At 40.9% G+C, this 15998-nt stretch overlaps 1 protein-coding gene across 1 annotated transcript in view; it reads right to left on the bottom strand.

Moving 5' to 3' along the window:
- The window catches only part of LOC131184314 (hydrocephalus-inducing protein homolog), an 88363-nt gene extending 77338 nt beyond the window's left edge, over positions 1 to 11025 (bottom strand). Inside the window, exons 1-5 of the mRNA XM_058155452.1 lie at positions 10858 to 11025; positions 6700 to 7013; positions 4567 to 4680; positions 1982 to 2090; positions 296 to 412 (exon numbers count right to left, since the gene is read on the bottom strand). Coding sequence (XP_058011435.1) covers positions 296 to 412; positions 1982 to 2090; positions 4567 to 4680; positions 6700 to 7013; positions 10858 to 10878 — 675 coding nt within the window. The 5' untranslated portion in view covers positions 10879 to 11025. The remainder of the gene's footprint in view (positions 1 to 295; positions 413 to 1981; positions 2091 to 4566; positions 4681 to 6699; positions 7014 to 10857) is intronic.
- Positions 11026 to 15998: the final 4973 nt, after the last annotated feature.

Raw genomic sequence — 15998 nt, 5'->3', positions numbered from 1 at the left:
TTTTTCCATATTTTGATTCTTTCTGGGGAAAGCTCAACAACTCCTAATAAACTTCTACATTTTTTAATACAAGGGTAACAAACCCTACCTTGTCTCTGGGGTTATTCAGATCGTGAGCAGAAAGCCAAGGATGAAACTAGAGCCTCTGGCCAGCTGGGAAAGGTCTGGAAGGCTCCCTGACCCAGCCCCAAGGAGTAGAACAGACGCTGCCTGAGAAAAACCCTTGAGGAAGAGCCACCTCTGTCCTGGGTCCCCATTCTCAGCGGCAGAGTGGCGGGGGTGGGGGGGAGCTTACTTCTTCCACGCCTGTCAAGTGTGGCTCCTCTGACTCTGCACACCACAGGACTTCTTTGGCTCCTGCCCGGTTCTTCTCTGAAGCCTCCTGGTCTACTTCAGAAGTTTGCAAAAATAACTAGAAAACAGAGCACACATGTGTCCATCAGGAAAAGAAATGGGCATAGAAAAGACAAACTCCCTTGCGTACAGTATGTGTTTAGCTCACAAAATCTCTCATCTTGGAGGCTTTCAAAAATTATTCTAAACACAATTTATCCACAGTTCATCACTGATAAGACACGGATGATGCAAAAATTGGACAGGATGTAAGGACTATTAAATTTCTGGATTATTCCACTACATCCAGAAAAAAATAGAGGGCTCAGACTGAAAAGTCACCGAGCATCCATGTGCTGTCCTTCTAGGAACAGTTGTCCAGGAATAGCTGGTTCCTGTCATCACAGAATTCACTCAAGATAATCATTTGCTTTCTTTAAGATGCTTATGCATTGGTCAGTATTCCAGTGGAAAGGGTAAGACTCACTTGCAAATAATCATGATGGGAATTGTGGATGTTACAGTCCAAACAGCAGGGCAATCTCATCTCTGATGAACTGAGCAATGTCCTAGGTCTGCATCAATGAAGATGACCTGTCATCAGTTCTGATCCCTTTGTTTATGACCTCCCCCCCCCCCCGCAAAAAAACCCCACAGTCTAAACTTGGCTTTGGTGCTCCTGGGCAGAAGGTTTAGCAGAGCAGCAAACAACCCACAGTTGACATCTTTTGCAGCAGCTGCAGCTTCAGGTGAAATACACATAAAGGGCCTCACAGTAATTTTAATGAAAGGAAACAATAGGACAGGAATGCACGCCCCCTACAGACCTCTTAGGAATGGGGTGAGGTCAATAGTAAGAGAGTTTTTGGTTAAAGCTTTGGGGATTTTGAGAAGAGACCACAGAGTCAGGTAGTGTGTTCCAAGCACTAATAACTCTGTTACAGAAGTCATATTTTCTGCAATCAAGATTGAAATGGTTAACATTGAGTTTAAATCTATTGTTTGCTCTTGTATTGTTATGATTGAAGCTGAAGTAGTCTTCAACAGGAAAGACATTGCAATAGATGATTCTATGAGTTAAACACAGGTCCTGTCGAAGGCGGCGGAGTTCTAAGTTTTCTAAATTCAAGTTTTCAAGTCTGGTGGCATAAGGTATTTTGTTGTATTCAGAGGAGTGGAGAACTCTTCTCCACTCTGGATTAGCTTGTCCTAATTGCACACTGGAGGTGCAATTAGGACAAGCTCTAAACTAAATGAAGAGAACCAGGCTTCCCAAGGCCAAAGGTAGGACTTTCAGGAATCAGTTTCCAAACTGAGCCACTAATAAACCTCTCCCCCACCCCACAGTAAACAGTGAGGCCTCCCTCCTCCAGTGCCTTCATTGGAGGGCAAGAGATCAGAGGACAGAGAGTCAGGCAAATGCTAAACTATGCCAATAAACAGGCAAACATGGCAGGATAGAGGAGCTGAGTGAAACCAGTTCTGGCAGTCCTTTAGAAAGCTGACTGGCCCTTGCCATGTCCTGTAGTCTCCACCGACAGGACTCTGGCCTAGGAAATGCTACATCTTCTGGTGAGCATCCATCAACCTACTGTGAATAGAAGAGGAAGCAGACTTTGACTCACAGAAAATTGGCCAGTGCAATTACCTGTATTTCAGGCATAATCTGTACATCATCCACAGGTTCTTTAACATGTTCTTTAACAGAAATCTCTTCTCCACTTGCATAGCTGGTATTTTCTTCTCCAGATGTTTTTCTAGAGGTAATTTAATGGGAGAGAAGGATAAAGTATATTGCTCAGGACAGTTGGAAATATAGAAGAAGCATTAAGCTTCCGTAATGCCAAGAATGACATCTATATATTTGCATTAGTTATTGAAATTAACTAATTGTATAAATATATTATATATAACTGCATATTTTATTAGTATATAATAAATATACATTAGAATATTTGCTCCAGTTGAACATTTTAAATGCCAGCATAAAGGTAAAGGTAAAGATTTCCCCTGTCCACTCATGTCCAATTCTAAGGGGTGGGGGCTCATATAACATCAAAGAATCAGTTCCTTACCAACAATCCCCCCCTCCTTTTTTTTTTTTTTGCATTGTCATTCAAGCATACAATTTTTCCATCTCATTGGGAACCTTCTACTGATAGAAATTTTTCACAAGAAGTATTTTTCAGCCCATAGGCTATAGGTAATGTTCAGTTTAATTTACTGAATTTATAAAACTGTTCCACAATTTCTAAAAACAATAAACTCTCTAAAACTGCAATAAACTAAAAACAAACACTTCCTCATCCCAGTATTTTCTCACAGATGCAGAGGCTGCTTTTTTGATCAATGGATGCCATTTCACACAATCAAATGCAGCAACTGGATCTAACTGAATAAATTTCATCACCACATTGTGTCTTGGTATTTGCCATTGGTGTTAAAGTGGTGGGCAGTGCAGGAAATAGTGTGGGGGGAATGGAATGGCTGTGAGTTGGTAGAAATTAGCTTCGGCCACATACCCACTTGTGCCCAAATTGTGTCCTAGAGATCACAGGCCCTGTACATGTCAAGCTAACTTAAAAATAAAAAATAACCTAAGGAAAACAATAATAATCAATTTTCCCCAACACTATTGATAGAATCCAAAGAGTGCCATCCAAATGATGCAACTGCTTTGAGAATTAACAGAATAATAGAGTTGGAAGGGACCATGGAGATCTTCTTATCCAATCCCTGCTCAAGCAGGAGACCTTCTACCATTCCAGACAAATGGTTGTCCAGTCTCTTCTTAAAAACCTCCAGTGATGAAGCACTACAACTTCTGGAAGGAAGCTGATCCACTGTTAGGAAATTTCTCCTTACTTCTAGGTTGATTCGCTCCTTGATTAGTTTCCATCTGTTGCTTCTTTAAAAAGAAATTGTGAGACCTGGAAGCCATCTTTTACGTTTGGGCCTTCAGGCCTGCCACATCTTCTTCTGTGGGAAAATGGGAGGGGGGATTGCATAGAGTATAGATGATATGTAGTCAAAATAACATTCCTTTCTCAGAGAGTCAAGGACACATTGCCCTGGCACCTGGAGTCGGATGACTGGGAGGTGTCTTCAGTTTGGACAGTGGATGATTGGACCATGTGATGGACATGAAAGTGCTGGGTAGGGACTTGAACTTTCACTTGGGTGGGGAAAACCTGGAAAGTTTCAGATTTGGGTTTTCCCAGATGTGCCAATATGACATCTCTAATAAAAAGTAACTTTGAGGAAATCCAAGCCTCAGAGTTTTCTTTCATTGGGGGTGTTACTCGGAATCCTAACATTAACTTCATTAAAAAAGAACCACATGGCATAGTAATAGTTAAAAAAGGAACATGTGCTTGGAGCACATTTCCTGCCAAAAAGGTCCTTTCCCATAGAAGGTTCTCAATAGAATTTCAACACAAATTCAGAATCCATAAGTGTGAAAAAATACCGCTTCAATTGGTTTTCAGGTATAATATAAACAAATGTCTATGTATAACGTCAGCTTGTTTTTAATGTTTATCTTTGGACTAAAACAAAGAGAAAGATAACTCTAGCAAGAAAGGCCACTCTGTATCCCACTGCACATAGTGATCCATATCAGTGTATCTCTTTGTTCAAAACTGTGTCTGTAGTGACCTAGCCTTACACTCCCCATGTGAAAAAGAGCTGAGGCTGAGGCTGCAACCAAAATGTCAGAAGCCCCTGGAATCACGAGCTGAAGGCCCTGGGTTTGGGCAGAGCTGCCTCCCTGCTTTCTGCAGCGCCTGTCTGTTTTAAGCTCTCTGCCACTTCAGAGGCTCCCCGGCAACAGCACTTGCCTGAGACTGGTGGCTTCTTACTCAACTATCAACACTGGCAGAAGCATCACTTTGCACAGAAAGGGGTGAGGTGAGGAAAATCTTGTGAGGACACTCATTCTCAGTCATAGCCAGGTTTTGCTTCCATATTATTGTGGCCAAATATGAAATTAGTGATTTAGCTTATGAAAAAATAAATTAAGTTGGCTCCTTTTAAAGCAGCCCCTGGCCCTCAGTATTGTGGCCCATCCTCCTGACCTTGGCGCTTTCTGAGCCTCTTGGCACATGCCCACACTGCCCCATTTGCCTTTCCACTTTGCCCAACCCTTTCTCCAGAGGGCCTGCTGGAGAGGCACAAAGGTATTTCTTATGAAGGCCACCTTCTTGGCCTTTGGTGGATTTGTCATATACAAACCTGATGGAATCCTTGTGAATCTTGCACCTCAGGGGGCTTTGTGGCAGCTTCAGGATTTCCTGCTCTTCTGTCCTTTTCTGGGCATGAAGTGGCCGAATGTTTTCAGAGCTGAACCTGAGAAATACAGGAAGGGAGAGGGGGCCAATCTGGATCTCTGGGAAGGGAGAGGGGCCAATCTGGATCTCCACCTGATGCTACCGGAGGGAATAGGCTGAGTTAGGGGGAAAGGCAGGGAGTGTTCAGAATGCACAGATCTTTCTAGAGAGAAGACTTGTGGGTGGGGATGGATGCTGCAGTGGCTAGAAACCTCAGAGGGGAAAAAGCAAGAAGCAACAAAATTGTCACCAGTAAAGAAAACAGAAAACTTGTTCTTAAAAGCCCAGAAAAATTCAGATTATTTTAAAGGATATAAGGTATTCAAAGCATCACAGTGATCAGAATATTTGATATTCTGCCTTCAGGTGCTTTGGAAAATAAGTCAACTTTCTCTTCTCTGTGACAGCCTCTCAAATATTGGAAGTCTGCTATCATGTCACCCCTAGTCCTCCTTTTCACTAGACTAGACATACCCAATTCCTACAACGGTTCTTCATATCTTATGTTTTACTTCCAGCCCGCTAACCATCTTCGTTGTTCTTCTCTGCACTCTTTCCAGAGTCTCAACATCTTGTTTATATTGTGGCAATCAAAACTGAATGCAATATTCCTAGCATAGATTATTGAAAGATAACAATGGACATTTGTGAAATTTATGCTCCAAATCATGGTTAAGCACAATTTCTTAGGAAGTTATTTAAAAGGTTAGGATAAAGGCTTTATTTATTTATATTCTTATTAAATTTATCTGTCAACCATTTTCCTGTTTGGGACGACTAATTTTCCACTCACTTCTTTAGGATCCACTAGATAATTTAATTACTTGAAATCGCTGTGACAGGCAGCATTACACGAAGGATTGGGTGCCTTGAGCTGCTTAGCAGAGTTAATCCAAGTGTTTCCTCTAATCCTTCCAACAAGAATTCATGCTGGGCCTGCTTCTACTTTCCCAGGGAACTTGTATGCCGCCTATCTTGCTGAAGGCAACTCAAGGTGAATAATTTATTTTTGTTTCTTTATTTAAAACATTTATATAGCTGCCTGCCTTATACCACACTCTGAGTTTTTCTTTTTCTAACCATAGAGTAAGAGATACTTTTGTAATCATATTTGCATTTTGCTGCAGGAAAATGAATTAATTATCGCTTTTTCCTGCACCTTTGTCTGACTTTCTTTCCTTCTTTTTCTTTCTTTCTTTCTTTCTTTCCTTCCTTCCTTTCTTTTCCTTTTCTCTTTCTTTCCTCTATATTCGTTTTGTTAGTTTTTATCTTCCCTCTACATTTATAAACGGGGAGGGGAGGGGGAGAAGGGCGGGAGGGAGGAGGGAGAGAGAGAACCTGCCCGCTGGTGGCTGCTGCCTGAAATTGACAGGTTTTGCTGCTTTTGTTTGCTTCCTAAGTAGCTCCGATAAGCACGCTGGGTAAAGAGCCAGCTCTAGCTGATTCCTTTCTCTATGTATTTCTATTATGTGCCTTCGTATTCTCTTGTTACCTCTTCATCTCCAATGAATGCAAATACAAATATCCATTTTCTTCTTGTTAATTGTTTTAGTGTGAGTGTTTCACAGGGTAGGGGATGGGAGAAAGGGGCTATTCCTTTTATCTAGCTTCCTCGTGAGTCACATTCTGGAAAGCTTCCCTGCCATTTGGTTATATCTGTCTGATGCTGTCAAGCAAAAGAAATTTGCAGTAAAACCATAAACTCAGATGAAGTCATGTCATTTTTTTTCCACTTAATACCCACTTTGATCAAGTTGCTGGTCCCCACTGTGGTCTCTAAATGAGAATTATCTGTACTAAAGAAGAAAAATAAATACTATGAAAACTGCTGCAAACTCAGACATGAGAAACATGCTACTTGTAGGATCTGGATGCTCAAAACTAGATCTTTTGGAGCCTCTCCTAGACTATTTTTTCTTAATCAGAAGTAATTTCTTAAAGACCAGCTTTTGAAAATGAATTCCTTAATACACAATGAATCATGTGCTATGAATAACTAGAAATCAGGCAAAATTCCAGAATATGCGAAGACTGGTACCTGATAAAGGACTCACGGTCATCTGTCAGGAAGGACCAGCGATATTTGATAAGAAGGGGACTACAGTTGCTCATACTGATGTCACGGATAACTTCTGTGTCATTCAAGATGCAGCCAAAATTGAGATCCATTGTTTGGAAGTGGAGATTTGGGAAATGCACTTCTCCCCGGAGATCGACATAGTCCACGTGAGGATGCTCCAAGTAACGCAAAACGAGAATCTCTTCTGATACTCGACTACACAGGTCATCTCTATAGAAGGGGTTAAACCTGATTGAAAGATGATGTATCTCTCCAATGTCCATCTTTAAAGGCTGAATTGGAATCAAAGTTAAGTGTACATTAGTGATTAGTTTGGGAACAATGGGTTCTGTGCACATTTTTAAATGGCTAAAACATACCTTGAGGGCATTCTAGGTAAAGAATGAAATGGGGGCTCTCTTTTTGCCAGTTACGTTATCTATGTATACATTTATTTATTTATTGAAATTTACTGGCCTCCCAACTCTGGTAGACTCTGAATGGACTGAAGCACTTAGGAGAAGTTAGATAGGGGGAAGAGCAGGAGGAAGCCAAGGATGTGGGCAGAAGCTAAGGGGTGTGTGTGTGTAACAGGAAGCATTGGAAAGAGGAGGGGGAGAACAGTTATTGGGATGCCTTAATTCACCAAACTTGTAAAACTGCCCAACTCCATAAGGTCTCTTAACTCGGGTACAATATTAGGAACAGATTAAATAATTAACAAATCTGAAAATATATATTACGATAATATGAAAATATAGATTATGATAACATGTAACACTAAGGGATAGAAGGGAGAGGGGTGAGTCACACCAACCTTCCCTACTCAGCCTGGGTGGCTCTGGGATCCCTGCAGGTTTGATTCTGCCCCAAACCCTAAGCAACAAAAACATTCTGTCAAACCAAAATTTGAAACTTGGCAGAATTTCCAAAATGTGATTTGCTTGTTTTGGTTTTGAATCAAAACACTGTCAGTATATTCATGAACTGGAATAGGGTCAGCCAATGGGGGGCTATTTGATAACTGAAACATAGTATTTGTTGTATGGGGCCATAAGAGACCATTTGGGGCAGTGGTGGGTTGCTCCTGGTTCAGGCCGGTTCTTGTGAAACGGTAGTGAAAGCGGCAGCTGCCCACCCTCCAGGATGTCATCATGGATGATCTACGCATGCGCAGAAGCGCGTGCACTCCTGTTGCGAACCAGTAGTAAAGGTAAGTAGAACCCACCCCTGGTCTGGGGCCTGGGCGTGGCTTAACTGTTCTGTATATAAGCTTGAGGTTACTAGCTTCTCTCTCCTCCTTTTTTGCCTTCTCCATTTTGCGCTTCCATTTTGTGCTGTGTTTGTAATTGCTATTTCTCTTCTCTACAACATGAAAAACGTACAAGGGTATTGCATGCCTTATGCGTTGTTATGTATATAAAGACGTTTTGAATCCTGCTGAATTGTCTGATTGTGTGTGCTGCAACAAACTCTGACAAGGTTATGGGCCCAGAGCACACAGTAAGGCTGAATTGTAATTAAGCTGAGAGACTGCCTGTACTAATAGAGAAACACAAGACAGAGAAGGCTTGCAGGAGGGCTGCTGTTGAATTTGAGGAGAGCTCTCTGCCTCGATTGGGACAGAAGAACTATATAATTTGGGCTCCAAAAATGGAATGTTTCCTGAAGGCTAAGGAGCTCTGGGATATTGTTGTTAATCCACCCAGGGGCCATTAGCAGCTGCAGATCAGAGGCAACATGATAAAGCAATGGCCTACATCATCTTAGGTTTAGAAGATAAACAATTTATGAACGTGGCAAATTTAAAAACTGCAAATGAAGTTTGGCTGCACTTAAGAAGTGTGTATGTGAGTGTGTCTTCAAGCAATATTGTGCGATTATCAAGAAAATTATACAGAACCCGGCTTGAACTGCATGATTCTGTGGAGCAGCATTTTTTACACATGCAGAGTTTATTTGTTGAGTTAGAACAGTGTGGCATGAAGATTCCTGAATCTCAGAGGGTGCTCTTGGTATTAAACAGTCTGGATGAAATGTGGGACATTGTTTCAGCAGTGTTTGAATGCAAACCAGAGCAGGAGTTGCGTTTGGAAGCCCTTAAAGCCTGTTTAATTTCTGAAGAGTAGAAAAGCCATTTTAGAATAAGCCACGGGGAGAAATTCCTGAGGTGGGGACCCAAGGAGCAGAGACAGAAATGTAACAGACTGGCTGTCTGCAGAGACCGGAATATAGGCCAGCAACAGAGGCAGTGCTTCATCTGTGATGAAAAGACATCTTTAAAGAAGAACTGTTTGCAAAGGAAAAACTACTTGCAAGACAAAAACTATTTGCAAGGAAGAAAATCAACTGATGAACAAGTTGCTGTGGCAAAAGTTAGCTATTTTTATTTTATTTTATTTATTTGTCAAACACAACAATATATGTAAGCATGTAATAACCATACGAATTGGATACAACCAAAGGGAACATTAGGACAGGAACGGTGCTCTTATGCACGCCCCTTACAGACCTTTTAGGAATGGGGTGAGGTCAATAGTAGATAGTCTTTGGTTAAAGCTTTGGGGATTTTGGGAAGAAACCACAGAGTCAGGCAGTGCATTCCAGGCATTAACAACTCTGTTACTGAAGTCATATTTTTTACAATCAAGATTGGAATGGTTCACTTTAAGTTTAAATCTATTGCGTGCTTGTGTATTGTTGTGGTTGAAGCTGAAGTAGTCTTCGACAGGAAGGACATTGTAGCAGATGATTTTATGATTGGCAGAGTTCTAAATTTTCTAAACCCAGGATTTCAAGTCTGGTGGCATAAGGTGGCATAAGGTATTTTGTTGTGATCAGAGGAGTGGAGAAATCTACTTGTAAAGTATTTCTGGACACGCTCAATTGTATTAATGTCCGAAATGAAGTGTGGGTTCCAGACAGGCAAGCTGTAATCGAGAATTGGTCTAGCAAATGTTTTGTATACTCTGGTTAGTAGTGTAATATTTCTGGAGAAGAAGCTACGCAAGATTAGGTTTACAACTCTTAAAGTCTTTTTGGCGATGTAGTTGCAGTGGGCTTTGGCACTTAGATCATTTGATATGAAAACTCCAAGGTCTTTGACAGAGTGAGGGTCATATATAAGGTAATGTCCATCGAGCTTGTATTTAGTGTTCTGATTCTTTTTTCCAATGTGTAAGACAGAGCATTTGCTGGTTGAGATTTGGAGTTGCCAAATTTTTGACCATTCCGACACAAAGTCAAGGTCTTTTTGAAGGGTAGCCGCATTGTTGGTATTGTTAAATAGTTTAACATCATCGGCGAAGAGAACACAATTACTTATAATATGGTCACAGAGGTCGTTAATGTATAATATGAAGAGTGTTGGTCCTAGAAAACTGCCTTGGGGGACACTGCTATTGACAGGAGCAGGATTTGATAGGGCACTGCCTATTTTGACCACTTGTTGTCTGTTTGACAGGAACACTGTTATCCAATTATGGAGGGGTCCGGAGATGCCGTTGGATTTTAGTTTTAGGAGAAGTTTGTCATGTACCACTGAGTCAAAAGGTTTACAGAAGTCTATGTAAATTGCATCTATTGCTTTGCCCTGATCAAAATTTGTAGTCCATATGTTTTTGCAGTGAAGAAATTGTAAATTACAGGATAATTTTTTTTCTGAAACCAAATTGTTTATTAGAGAGTAGGTTGTTTGTTTCTAGGTGGAGGGTAATGGATTGGTTGATGATTGATTCCATTACTTTGCAGGTGACGCAGCATAAAGAAATTGGTCTGTAATTTTCAACTAGGCTGGGGTCTCCTTTTTTGAAGACAGGGATGACCGTGGCTAGTGACCATAGTTTGGGAAGGGAGCTGGTTTGTAATTGCTATTTCTCTTCTCTGCAACATGGAAAAACCTACAAGAGTATTGTATGCCTTATGTGTTTTTATGTATATAAAGACGTTTTTAATCCTGCTAAATTGCCTGATTGTGTGTGCTGCAACAAACTCTGACAAACACATTCTGTTTCCTGCATATTCCTACGTGTAGTTTTCTATACTCATACTATAATTAACACTTTCTGTCTCTCTAGCATCCAAGTGTTCTGCTATCCAGGATGTGGACCAAATTCAGATGAAGAACAGTTCTCTTACCTGCTCAGGAGCTGCAATCATTTTGTGATTTGCATCACAGAGGGCAAAGGGCTCTTGCAAAGAAAGGACAACCTTGAGTGGCAAAGAGGAAACATTCTTCAGGGACAGAGGCTTGTACTGTGCAGTCAAAATATCACTGGGGTTCTGAAGAAAAAACAGAAAGACTGAGCAAGAATCACACACACAGGCAAGTGCCACACACAAAATAAGGTAGAATCACAATATGTTAGTGTTAGAAAGGGCCATTGAAGTTCAGTCTATTACTTAGTGCATGAACCGATCAGTGGCCCATGGCAATTAATGAAGGACTACTAGATTTTTAAAATATTTCTGAAGAATATTGATGTGTTGTGTACCGCCAGACTAATTTTGATGCAACTCTTCCTTTTCTGAAGGGTATCTGCCTGCTTGGTGCTGCCGGGCATGGAGGCTGGACAGAGAAAAAGAGAAAGAAGGGGAATAGTGTCCTCGACAGGGAAGGAGGAGGAAGTAAAAATATGTCAGAAAAAGGAAAATGGTGGTACAAATGATGAACAGGTAATTACCAAAATATATAAACGCTTGGTGAAATTTGGAATAGAGGATGTGCACATGAAATAATATATAATAAAATGGGTTAAGAACTTTGGACATAACATGCTGTTGGAGCAGTAGGAAAATATATGGTTAAAAGGATGAAAATTCATATTATGTTATAACCCAAAAGAGAACTTTTACAAAATGATGTACTTTGGTATATGACTCCAGAAAAGTTATCTAGAATGTATAAAAGTATCTCAAGTTTATACTGGAAATGTGGACGACATGAAGGGATATTTTTAAGCGAATCTGACTTAAAATTGGTTGCCCTCTCCCCTCTTTGGAAGAGCTTTATAGCTCCTGCTGCCTTTAGAAAGTTCAAAAGATTCTTAAAGATCCATCTCATCCTGGGCACCCTTTTTTTGAACTATTACCATCTGGCAGATGATACAGGACAATAAAAACAAGGACAAATAGGCTGAAAAACAGCTTCTATCCCAGAGCAGTAACTATATACTGAACTCTACTGTACAGTTCAGGGGTTAAATGTTACCGGTTCAGACCAGTTCGGGGCAAACCAGTAGTAAAAAATGCTACTGGTTCAGGAGAACCGGTATTTCTGACAATCAGCTGGGTGACAATCAGCTGTGATGCACGATTTATATTAGCTAGATTTGTTGGATTTCCTGCTTTCTAGCTAATCTAAATCACGCGGCACAGCGGATTTCCCCCCTTGCTGTTCTACTTACCATTGCAGACTCGGAAGGTTTCAAAATGTTCCTTTTTTAGTGCTGCGATTCCCACTTGGGGGTGGGAAGAAAAGGCAAGCGGGCTTTTTAGGGAGTTATCCTAACCCAGCAGCAGCTGAGAGAGGCCAGCCATCTGCCCACCTCTCCTCCAATGGAATGGGAGGGAGAACTCCCAATCCCTTTCCCAAGTAGTCAAAGGGAGCGTGTGATTCATAATGCTTGGAATATTTTACCGTAATAGCTTGGGGATGGCTTTGGCTCCCTTTTTTTGGCCTCACCCCCACACTGAGTGGGGCAAACTTGTTTGGGGAATGAGGAGCTGGAGTGGCTCATCACTTCAAGTCAAGCTTGGGTGCTGATCTTCTCCCGTTAGGAGATAGCCAAAGCCATCATGGTTTTTGGCTTCAGGGAGGTCTGCTAGCACCAAAACGGGGGGTCGCGCACACATACACTGGGGTGGCGCAGATGCAGGCACATGCGCAGAAAGCAGTGCAGGGGTCATGTGTGCATGCATGAGGGGGCGGGGCCACGGTGGGTGTATTGCATTATGGGTGTGGGCACTCGTGCACATGCTCCCCCCGTGCTCCCCCTGCTTTTGGCACGTGACACCAAAAAGGTTTGCCATCACTGCCTTAAATGATTCATATTAATGTTCTCCACCATTACAGCCACTGGTGGGTTTCTATCGGTTCACCCCGGTTCGAGTGAACCGGTAGTGGTGGTGATGGGAGGCTCCACCCACCCACCCGGACGTCATCATAAATGCCCTGTGCATGCGCAGAAAGTTTTGCGCATGCGCAGAAGTGCCACACGCAAGCAAAGCAAGCGCACTCACATGTGTGCTCACAGTTCCGAACCGGTAGTGAAGGTAAGTGGAACCCACTACTAATCACAGCATAATGTTTACCTATAATATGGTCAGTAAACTGGTTTTTCTTTTCCTCCTCTCAGTAAAATGGTGAGACCAACACCTAGAATTTGGAAACATTTCCACAGGAGAACTTCTGCTGTGAGCAAAAGTGCAATTTGCAAATATTGAAAAAAGAGTATTCCTTTTCAAATGTTACAAGGATGTAAAAACCCATCTTTGCATGCCAGAAGTGCCCTAAAGACATTAAAAAAATACTTTATGGAATTAAATGATGAGAACCAGAATGAAAGTGCAAGTAGTTTTTCCTTCCAGAGTTCTAATTCCAGAAACACTCTTTCTGCTACTTCTAGATCATCACAAAGTGTTTCCTCATAAGCAGCATCTTCAAGTAAGGAAACTACTGCCTCATAAAAATACACGATATCTTCATTTATAGATAAAATGACACTTGAAAATCAGAAGAAAATTGATCATACTCTTGCAATGATCAAGCATCTTGTATATGCTTCTGGATCAGCATTGTCAATAACTGAAAATGCATATTGGCAATGAAGAAGCATAGTGATCAAACCAATATTTGCTGTTTGCTTCTGATATGATATACTGCTAGAAATCATTTATTAGGAACTAGCTGGATACCTGTGCTTCTCTATGAAACTATGTGATCGGGCTTGATAAATCGACACTTATAGCTTGAAAATTAATGAGTAGTTACGATCAGCCTCTCCTCTCCCTTTCTCTCCCTCAGCCTTGCCCCACAGAACCCTATCCTATCCTATACCCCTTCTCTCCCTCAGCCTTGCCCCACAGTAACGTCTCCTATCCTATCCCCTTCTCTCCCTCAGGCTTGCCTCACAGAAGCCTCCCTTATCCTATCCCCTGGTTGCTGCTGTGAAAGTAAAACTGAAAATAGAACTCCTCTCCTCTGCTTGTGTTTTGCATTTGGAACAGATTTCTTTTCAGGTGGGGAGGGGGAGTAAGACTCCTTAGCATCAGAGGGCTGTTTGGAAAGTGAAACAGTATTTGCTGTGTGAGCAAGAGGGAGATAGGAAGGAGCCTAGCCATGGCTTAGCTCAAGTGTTCGTATTAAAGCTGCTTCCTGCTGTGAAAGTAAAACTGAAACTGAAACTCCTCTCTTCTGCTTGTGTTTTGCATTTGGAACAGATTTCTTTTCAGGTGGGGAAAGTAGGGGGAGTAGAACTCCTTAGCATCAGAGCGTGTTAATCATAATATAGGAAATACTAATGCTCTGATGGTCATTTCGAAAAATCCTTTCTTAGTGAGCACCTAGAATCCAAGAGGAACATATGTGGCAAATTTCAAGTTTTTAGCCTTTACGGTTCTGGAGATTTTGTGATTACGGCATGAGTGGTTTTCGCTTTTATATATATAGATTAAGTTTTGTTATTGGCTTTTGCTTATATTATTGTATATTGTCAGAAATTAGTTGTTAGGAAGTAATTCTAGCTTAGTAAATTGTAACCTTAACATTGGTTGGCATTAGTGCAGTTTGTTATCTTGCTTCTGTGTCTCGCTTCTGTTCTTGGCTTCAAAAGCTAGGCACATCCTTGAAAATATAGAAGAAACCCAGGAATATCAGGGCCCATAGATAAAGGAACAAAGAGTAGGGAGTTTTCCTGCCTCATAAATTCTGAATCCTGAAAGCATTCTGCTGACTACACAAGGCTATAGGAATGCTCCATAGAGGCTTCCGGTATGGCTCCGCTTCGTTGAGAAGCAGCTTTGATTAGGCTGCTAACTCCCTAGTCTGTAGAGCTGTCAGGACATCGTAAATCTGGTTCAACAGCTTGGAAATCTCTTCCCTCGGGCAAAGAGGGAGAGATGAGCATTCAGGCTGAAGTTGAGACACCCAAATATAGCCACAGAAAAAGCTTCTGAGGCTTGCGGGGAGCTCTCCTTCCATAGCCTGATAAGCTCCTGGCTGGGGGAGGGTATCTGCCTTTCATGGCAGACGAAACGTAGCGTCCAATTTCCACGACAGGAATTGATTTATGATGGATTGTAACGTGGACGGAGCAGAAACTGGAGTTCTAGCACTTGTTTGTAAGAAGACTGCAAGCCCCTGAGGATATATTTGCTGTGAAGATAGGAGAGAAGAAAGCAAATGGCGGTTTTGTGGAATGTGTGTACTGGAAACGAAAGTTAAAGAAATGCTTACTAACACTGGTTGAGTCCCTTGGGAGATAGGGCGGTATATAAATATGATTAATAAATAAAATAAATAAATAACAGCTAGTGTCGAATTAGAAGATATATAGGAAGATACTGACTAAATGGAAGAAACGAGAATTTTATGATTTATATTTTTTCTTCTTCTTTGGGATTATAGTGATTTAGAAGAAAAGTTTTTTGAATTTTTCTTTTTGAATTTTTTTTTTGATCCGTTATTAAGTTATATTTTTAAAAAATGGCTTTTAAGCAAATAGTGCCAAAAGTCATTAAAAACTTTGAAATTTCTTCAGTTCAGATTCAAAAATTAAAAGAAGAAATCAAAAAGGAATTAAGAAATTCTTTACAGGAGTTTTTGGAGAGTCATTTTTTAGAAATAGATCAAAAATTTGATGAAATAGAGAAAGAGATGTTGGATTTTAAGGAAGTGGTGGAAGAGCAGAAGAGGGAAATGAAAATGGTAAAGGATGCAATTGCGCAAATATTAAGCTCTTGTATTCAGATGGAAGATGATCTTGCAGAAATTAATAAAGCTAATTTAGAGTTGCAAAGGAAAATAGAGGAAATTCAAAAGAATCAAAACAATTGGAACTTAGATAATAAGATGGAAGATATACAGGCAAAGGTAGATAGGGCAGATGAAGAAAGAGTAATATTACAATATAGATTAATGGAATATGCTATAAGGGTGAGGGGTTTGAAGCAAAATAGGAAGGAAAATTTAAAAGAGATTTTTACGCAAGACTTTGCTCAGATAAAGGGTGTGGAGCCAGAAGATTTTGAGATTAATATTGAAAGAATTTATCGTGTTA

Source organism: Ahaetulla prasina, chromosome 12 (assembly GCF_028640845.1).
Source record: "Ahaetulla prasina isolate Xishuangbanna chromosome 12, ASM2864084v1, whole genome shotgun sequence".
NCBI classification, from domain to species: Eukaryota; Metazoa; Chordata; class Lepidosauria; order Squamata; family Colubridae; genus Ahaetulla; species Ahaetulla prasina.
The sequence above is the reverse complement of the archived record's forward strand: the minus strand, read 5'-3'. Positions and strand labels throughout refer to the sequence as shown.